This window comes from Rosa rugosa, chromosome 7 (genome assembly GCF_958449725.1).
Source record: "Rosa rugosa chromosome 7, drRosRugo1.1, whole genome shotgun sequence".
In the NCBI taxonomy this organism is placed as follows: domain Eukaryota; kingdom Viridiplantae; phylum Streptophyta; class Magnoliopsida; order Rosales; family Rosaceae; genus Rosa; species Rosa rugosa.
Window position 1 is genome coordinate 16,312,881 of NC_084826.1, and position 8,862 is coordinate 16,321,742.

The 8,862-nt window shown below is 36.8% G+C and overlaps 2 protein-coding genes across 2 annotated transcripts; one reads left to right on the forward strand and one right to left on the reverse strand.

Moving 5' to 3' along the window:
* Positions 1-2,427: 2,427 nt before the first annotated feature.
* Positions 2,428-5,948, reverse strand: LOC133721330 (CAAX prenyl protease 2). Its single transcript, XM_062147908.1, has 8 exons — positions 5,656-5,948; positions 5,332-5,391; positions 4,949-5,161; positions 4,638-4,749; positions 3,980-4,051; positions 3,787-3,849; positions 3,519-3,596; positions 2,428-2,778 (listed from the first exon to the last, which is right to left on the reverse strand). Exons 1-8 carry the CDS (start codon positions 5,857-5,859, stop codon positions 2,645-2,647), a joined length of 936 nt encoding a protein of 311 aa, XP_062003892.1. The 5' UTR covers positions 5,860-5,948; the 3' UTR covers positions 2,428-2,644.
* An 800-nt stretch (positions 5,949-6,748) lies between these two features.
* On the forward strand, positions 6,749-7,810 carry LOC133720965 (uncharacterized). Its single transcript, XM_062147456.1, has one exon. The coding sequence runs from the start codon at positions 6,825-6,827 to the stop codon at positions 7,590-7,592; it is 768 nt and encodes a 255-aa protein (XP_062003440.1). The 5' UTR covers positions 6,749-6,824; the 3' UTR covers positions 7,593-7,810.
* Positions 7,811-8,862: the final 1,052 nt, after the last annotated feature.

The following is an 8,862-nucleotide window of genomic DNA, read 5'->3' on the forward strand; positions in this document are numbered from 1 at the left end:
AATAGTTAAGATAGTTATTTAATTATTTTTAAAAAAAAAAATCTACCTCTAATTCCCTTCATATTTGAACTTTACCCCTTAACATGTAAAATCACATAACCGAAAAATTTAAGAAAACAAAAAGGAAGTAATCTCTCACATTACTCATACTTTGTTAAGAAATCAAATTTGTAGTGCCCATTTTTGTAATATCCATTCACTTATTTTGCAACTTAATAATATCTCCTATGTGCTATACACTTACAAAGCACACCAATTCATTTCACCATTTTCACTCGTATACTTCCTTCAAGAGGACACGGAGACATAGGAAATCATAAATAAGAAAATGGGTTAGTTTCACATATCTATTTACACTTACAAAGCACGCCACTTCATTTCACTATTTCACTCATATACTTCATTCAAGAGGACAGGGAGACATAGAAAATCATAAATAAGAAAACTTGTTAGTTTCACATACCTATTTAGAGAAATTTTCAAGTGAAATAACCGTGTCACGTGACACATTTACTTCACTAATTAATAATTACATTTTAATATAAATAACTATATCCAAAACACCCTTATTTTGTTCATGTAAATATGAATATACCATCACTTCTTACATGGTTACGTACCTATCTATTTTGTATTGGATATTGGACGGTCGGACAAACAATTGGTTTGACCACCTTATGGAAGAGTCTCTCATTCATCTAATGTTAATGTGTCCAAAGGAAAAACTAGTAATTAAAGATTAAAGAAATATTTATACATATACACTGTAAATTTTATATTTTGAAAAGGGTCATTTCATTCCGATTCTATCTGAGTGGAGAGTTGATGGGAGGATCTAATCCAAGGGATAAACGTCATCGAACATCAAAAGGATTCAAAACACAAAAGTCAATGAGGGTTCATTGAGTTTGAAAAAAACCCACAAAATCAAACTCATGGTCATGGACGTGACAATATGTGAGATGGTCCTTAGTTGACCATCATACAACATAAGAAAATGTCTAATCAAAACTCAATGTGCCTAACAAACCTTCCTAGCTAGGTCCTCAAATGCCCTACATGGTACCTTTTAAAGACCCTCTGAGAGGACACCATACCCACATCATCACAAGCTCAGCAAAATCAATTTGAGGGTTGAAAATAGGATCAAAGGGCTATGATGACTGAAATCTCATTCAAAGACCAAGGTAAAGGTTTCTGCTAAAACACATAAATACAGACCCAGATTTTATTGAAAATTGAAAAACACAAATGAATCCACACAGGGTTCAGATGGGTTTATGCCATATTTGTTTGGTAATTATTATTATTCCCATCAGCATTCATTGATCTTGGTTCACATTGTCATCCCTGAGATTCTGGTCATCATAGCAATATCTTATAAGACGTTTGACAAAAAGAAGTCTCTTCGTTTGAAGCAATGCAGGGACGTTTGAAGTGTAGAAGGAGGTCTATCAAGCAATGCAGGTCTCTGAAGTCTGATGTTGGCCCTAAAGACTAGACCCCTACTACAACTACTTCATCAGATTGACTGCATCAAATTGTTAAATCTTCCTGAAATTGAAATATTGGTTCAACCATTTTAATGGAACATTCAATGAAAACCTATTTTCTCTCTTGAAGAAGGACAAGTTGGATAGGTTTCCAAAATCTTGTAGCTAATAACTTTAATGGCCTACAATGAGTTCCGTGGTGCATATATTTGCTCATTAAGGACATTAACTATTTGCTTACAAGGTTGTCTCAAAGACGTTTAGTTGATTGTGATGACATTTTCTAAACTGCAGATTTTGCAAGTGGTCGGTATTTTTTTCTTTTGCTTTTCTATCGATGGTTAAGAGACTCCTCCAAATTCTTTATCTTTTTATTTATTGAAAAACAATGGAGTTCTTAAATTGAAATGGAGAAAGTTAAAGTGTCATTTGGTAATTCATAAAATAATTTTTCATTTTACAAGTATATAATACGTGTAATATGTTTTATTGGTCAATTTACAATAACTCTAAAAAATGGATAATGTAACATACTACATTTCGTAAAACAAGTTATATGAGTTCTGCAATACAAGAGCTAGAAAAATTAACTGGAAACTCCTGGATCACACGACAACACTGCCAAATCTCGATCATTTCCCCCCTTTGCACTATGTTAGTTATGTTAATTCTATAATTTAGGCCATGAGAGAAACATTTCTACTGATTATTGATGTAATTTGTTGACCGACGAATCTACTGGTCTTTGATACCATTATTGATCGGCAAGTTCTATACCGAAACCTATACCGGTATACCCTGATTGATGTTCTCTAGTAGAACTGAATTAGCAGGTGGCCTCGCCCTTGAATGGAAGTCACTCAAGTCAGATGGCCTCTTTAAATTTTTCATTCAAGACAGCGAAAAAAAAAAAGAGAGCGATAAAGAGATAAGAGAAGAAGAGAAAATATCAATTCCACAGACGCATTTACGAATTGTCATAAGCTTTACAATCTTCCGCACTAATTTGTTGGCTGATAAATCCGTAACAATCCTAAGTCAACCGGTGGCTCTGTTTTGAGGAATAATGTTAGTATGGCACAAGCTGCTGATGACTATGAGAAGCGTCCTCGGCAGATATATTCAGTTATCATTCTGAACATTTCACAGGCCTAGTTCCCAGAACAATATCCCTGCCAACATCTACAATTATCTGTTCTGTCATTGTACAAACCCGAGTTGGTAATAGGAAAAAGCAACCAAAGGAACCCCAGCACTCCAGCTATAAATGCCACACTTATTATCCCTGAGACAATAATGTAAATAAAATGAGCTTTCACTTACCAAGAATTGAACATAATAGAGTTATAAAACACAGCTGCAGGGAGACCACAAGCATCAGCTCCTGGGATAACAGGATCGACGCTCATGTTTCTGCTTGTCATTTAAACTGATCAATTCTTGATTCCCATAATTATTTTAATTATTTATTCCCCCTCTTGTAGTTTTCCTTTGTATCATGGATTACTTTACTCCTTTGTATCATGGATTACTTTAAGAGGGGGAATAAATATTATGCATGTAATTTTTTTTTTTTTTTGTTAATTGATACATGTAATATTTCATAATGAGAATGTGTATTACTTATTCCCCCTCTTGCATAATATTTATTACCTAGGTAGCATGGATTACTTATATATGTGTATAAATAGGTGTGTGTGTGTCGTCTTAACCTTGTTAGGAGAAAGAAAAAAAATAGAATAAGTTATTCGTGACTGAATTCATGTATACAATTAGCTTTCCATGTTGGTAACCAAAAGATTAACAATCTTCCCCAGTTCCAGGAAATATTTCCATGATGATAGAAACAGATAGTATGACTTTGGATCTAGAATTGTTAATAACTATCAGGCTCCAGCAACATCTATGAAGAAGAAAAATCACACTAGGTTAGTATCTATCTGTGCATGCTATGGTTTTTCAGGTATGCAATGTTTCCTGGAAATGTAGTTATGCATTTAGTTACTAAGCACATTATTCTCATACCTTTCCCTGGTGAAACTAGCACTGGCAATCCCATAATATTGCAAAACATGTGAGCAACTACGGGAGCAATAAAATGTCCTGCAAGGAATAAATATTACATTATCAATTACCAAAAAAAAAAAAAAATGCACGGGAAAAGGAGAAAATGATAATGCTTGTGTTATGCATACCTCATAATGTACTATTTTATAATCCACGTAATAAAAAAGGCAATATTATGGACAACAGACATGATAACAATAACAGAGAAGTGGAAACAATCCCCTACCTGTTTGAATGAAGAGAAAAGATGCATATGAGCCAAAGACCACAGTATATCCAAGCTGGAGACCTGACCAAGGCACGTTTCGTCCATTGAGTTAATGTTTATTATAAGAACAAAAAAAGGAAACTGCCTAGTAACCATTTCTCCAGGTTGAAATCTCTGTTTCTGTCCAATGCGAATGAAAAGTTGAGCATACCTATAATCATGCAGGCTTTGGTCCAGTTATTCTGTTGTTTGATATAGACATCCATTAGATGGTTCAAATGAGCTGCACAGAGTAATTATGCACAATAATACTAATTTCTCTCCAAGTTCAGCTGACTAATGCAACATAAAAATAAACTTAAATCAATTCAAATGGAACTGTCATAATGAGTACTCGAGCACTACAAAGGGAAAAATTAAAGCGACTATGCTGCACTAACAAAACTTTGGAATTTCGGAGACAGCAAAGGCAACCAGAAGACATACTAGCAGTTAATAGTATAATCTAACTACATACTAGTAATTTAACATGTATTGGTTCTGATTGAACCCTATTCTAACAGACGAGCATGAATTTCACAAACACAACAGTAAGCTTAGGACGCATGGGAGATAGCACTTCAACAACATCCAAAACTAAAAAGGGATGAGCCACTAATGTTATCTACAATTAATACAAAATCAAAGAACACGTTTCTAGAAGATCCCTAGAGATTAGAGAAGGAATCTTTCTAGTTGCTTAATTCTCTATTTCTATTTGAGAGCATGCACACATTGTTACTTTTAAGACATCTACTCAATAACCAACCTTGAACATGAATTCATGATGAACATCTAATATCTGCAAGAAATGAAATACGTTTACTTACCCAAACTGAAGAATATAGGGCATAAAAATATGACTGTGTTTTTTTGGAATCCTGCGCAGAGAAGCAATGGTATCATGCATGCTCTAAACACCAACTCTTCCGTAACTGGAGCCTGTTCAAAGTAATACAGTAATTTAATTCCCAGAAATACATTTAGGCTTTATCGCACATCTACAGAATCCGAAGTGTTGACATGACACTATCTCCATGACATGATATAATTCCACTTACTAAGAAGAAAAAGTATAGTTATATAGTTTACATAAAAGAAGCAAACAAAATTCAGTACGAAAGCATACAAGGCAACTCACCACAACATAATTACGCCAATGCATAACACTGGAAGAAATTGAACGCAAAGAGGCAGCAGCGTCCAGTGAGATACTTTTGATATAGTCAAACGAAAGCCCTCCACTACAATTCATGTCTTCCCTCAACGAATGAATCAATAATAGAGACATGAATGTCAAGGATCCGGCGTACATAAGCGCCGTCAATGATAGAGGAAAGACCAGGGCTTGCCACTGTTTCACACATAAAATTGCAATTCAGCACGCAAATTTTAGCAAGCATTCACCGTTCCCCAATCTGCATACCAAACAGATATGAACAACGGCTTGCTTCGAACACACATTTACACAAAATTGACCAAACAAATCCCACCAAGATTCAACCTTAGCATGAGAATACTCACAATATGATCAGTCCGTATGCCATATACACCTAACAAAACCGATGCTTCTCCGCTTTTAATCTGTCATTACTCAACAATGTGAACAAAGTAAGCTAATCTGATCAATACCAATTATAAAATTTCAAACAATCAATCGATAATAGTACTCAGTAGCAGAAAATAAGTAGCAAACGAGCAAGAAACAACAATTTCATTCAGTTCATATCAGAAACCCAATCAATAAAACCAATATTAAAGAAGTTAAATCCTGTGTAGCTTAGTTATAGAGCTATCATTGTTCATAGTCCACTTGAAGATCCGTAGTACTGTCAGAAAATGACTTACGGGGAGGAGCAGAGCAGAGACGACGACGGAGACGAGGGAGGAAACTCCGGCGCATATGAACCGTCGGATCAAAAAGTTAGTGTGGGAAGAAGGAGGACGAAGACGAAGAATTAAAGTGGGGGCGTAGAGAATCCCGACGAAGAATGAAGCCATGGCGGCGCAAGCCAGCACCGCCGCGGGTTTTGAAAGAGCTCCGTCCTCCATTAACTGCGCCCTAGAGCCTAGAGGAGAGACTTCACTGAGTTCGATTTTTCAGTTGACTTACAGAAGAGTTCACTGAGTTCGAAGAGAGATTTGTGATCGCTTTTACTATTTGGTAATTTTACCCCCTTTCTTTTTTGGGCACTTTTTTTTTTTTTTTTTAATAAAAGGCCGGTTCGGCTGCCCTCAACTCTTGATTAATGAAACTGTCGAATACAAAGATGGCACAATTCTTTCACTGTTGGAGTATGAAAAGGTGAACGAGTTCATTCATTTTCGATTGTGTTTAATGTTTTTTCACCATATATGTTGGTAAGGGAGATGATATTCCCATCCTTTTTGTACAAATCACACACTTGTGTGTTTAACACTAAACACAAGTATCTATAGGAGTTAAAAAATAAATATACAGTTTACATATTGTTTTTTTTTTTATTGTGATCACACAGTTTCTATAATGCTTTTTAAGGTTTTAGGCTCAAAGATTAATTCATGTCGAGAGATTTTTACAATCGTTAAGATTCACTTTTAAAACTATCATTTAGTGAGTAAATTGTCAAGTTAATCACAATAGTAGTAATTGTTGTAAAAATTGTCTATTTGTTTGATTCAAATCATTCAATCAGATGATTAAACAATATCTAATTACATTTATTCTTTACGAAAATAATATTTAAAGCGTATTTAAAATTTGAAAGATTAAATTAACAAAAATAATAAAATGAAAATGTATTAATCACAAATGAAGAATTTCCAGAGTCCCTTTTTGTAATTTCGACGCTTTCTACACGTCATCTGGCGTCCTGCAAGGAAGAACTCACTGTTAACTGAAGGAACAACATTTTCCGAAAGGTCGAACATACCCTTACTTATATCGCTCTTAGACTTCCACTTCGTTTTTCTTTGCTCTTTCTTTCACCGGGGTCACCCCAAAAATCCCCAAATCTCCATTCGATATTCCGATCCCGATGACGAAGGAGTTCGCCGTACCACCGGTGGTGTTTCCCTCCGGCGGAAACCCCAGCGCCGGATCCAACAACATCCAGCAACGCCGCGTCGCGACGGCGCCGTTTCAACCGCCTCGATCCTCCACCTCAAGCATCCCCTTCATGTCCTTCGACATTGGCTCCGCCGCCGCCGCCTCCTCCTCCTCCGGCCCCCTATTCGGCGGCCCCATCGGCTCCGGCGGTTCGGTTCCCGGTGGCACAAGCTTCGAGGACGAGGAGCCACTCCTCGACGAGCTCGGCATCCATCCAGATCAAATATGGAGAAAGACCAAGTCGATCCTCAATCCCTTCCGGGCCAACCCGGCCGTCCACAAGGACTCGGACCTTTCCGGCCCGATCCTCCTCTACATGTCCCTCTGCCTCTTTCAATTGCTCGCCGGGAAGATCCAATTCGGCGTGATTCTCGGCTGGATCGTCGTCTCCTCCATCTTCCTCTACGTCGTCTTCAACATGTTGGCCGGCCGGAATGGGAACCTCGACCTGCACAGGTGTACGAGCGTCGTCGGCTACTGTTTGTTACCGGTGGTGATTTTATCAGCTGCCTCGCTGTTCGTGCCGCAAGGCGGGACTTTCAGGTTCGCGGTGGCCGGGGTCTTTGTTTTGTGGGCCACTAGGGTTTGTACGGCCCTTATGGTTTCTCTTGCTGATGGAGGTGACGAGCATCGTGGGCTGATAGCGTATGCGTGCTTCTTGATTTACGCTCTGTTTTCGCTTCTCGTTATATTTTAGTACTGAATTTTGGTGCTTTGTTCATAGTGAACGTGTTGTAGCTACGAAAGTTTAGATGAATATGATGCTGGATTTGTTTTTGTTGCAAATGTAGGTAATGGTGATGCTACCATTTGGCCCATGAACACATTCATCATGTTTAGAGTAAATTTGTTTTCCCTTCATCCTTGTTGGAAATGATGGAATTGGATTTGAAGGTCGCATATGCTTTTCGATTATACTGTTTTTCATTATCCATTTCTTTTTCTTTTTGAATTTGTTGTGCTATTGGCTCCTCCTTAGATGAATCTGATGTTGGATTGGATTTTATGACTTTATGTTGCAATTGTAGAAAATGGTATTTGTCCAATGAACTTATGCATCATGTTTAGAGTAAATTTATTCCTTCATCCTTATTGGAAATGATGAAATTGGAATTTAAGGTCACTAGGCTTTTAGATTTTGCCGATTTCTTTATCCTTTGCTTTTTGTTTTTTGGATTTGTTGTGCTATCGTCTTCCTAAAGGAGGATGTTGAAATTTCCTCTGTTAGAACTAGAATATGACTTGTAGTGCAGTGGGTGAAAGCTGTGCACTATATCTTCATGGTCTTGGAGAAAATGTTAGGTTCCTTTCCATCTTTAGTTGAAAGCTTGTCTTCAAGAATTAGTTGAGTCATTTTGCTCCCTGGTTTAGTTTAGCTACAACATATAGGTATCTCATTCATCTTGCGTCTTTGTATTATAGCATGTGCCTGAAACCTCTGTAGGTCTATATTTTGAAATGGGATTTTAAGGTGGTTATATATCTGAGGTCCCTTCAAATATTTCTTGTTATAGTTTAACATTTTCCGTAAAGCCTTAACCACAAAGCGCACATATAAGATTCAAACAGTAGTTTGATTTCAGAGTCTGATACTTGGAGCCCAGAACTGGTATTCCTGTCTCAAACAGGAATGATGTTTCTTATACTAAGGAAAGGTAATGATCTTTCCTGATCAGGAAAAAAAATCGTGAAGGTTGTGCGTAATTCTTCCGTATGATGGTAAAGTGTGTTAAAGATGTGATATTTTGTCTAGGTTAAGTCATGCAATGGATACTCACATGTCTTATTTACTTTTGTTTTGTTTTGTTTTTTTTTTGTTTTTTCAGAAAGTTTGACTCATTTTAACTATTTACAATTCTCCTAGTATCTGTTAATTATTCTGAAAGTAGTAAGTAGTTGGTAAATCTTGATGCCTAAGTGGTTTTTCCCCGACATTGCACTGGAAAAAATTTGAAATTTACACTTGT

Coding starts and splice junctions, on each gene's coding strand:
- LOC133721330 (XM_062147908.1), bottom strand. CDS start 5,859: ATGGAGGACGGAGCTCTTTCAAAACCCGCGGCGGTGCTGGCTTGCGCC. Junction 4,750..4,948: donor ATTGGCGTAATTATGTTGTG/GTGAGTTGCCTT, acceptor TACTTTGAACAG/GCTCCAGTTACGGAAGAGTT. Junction 2,779..3,518: donor GCTAGTTTCACCAGGGAAAG/GTATGAGAATAA, acceptor TTATTGTCTCAG/GGATAATAAGTGTGGCATTT.
- LOC133720965 (XM_062147456.1), top strand. CDS start 6,825: ATGACGAAGGAGTTCGCCGTACCACCGGTGGTGTTTCCCTCCGGCGGA.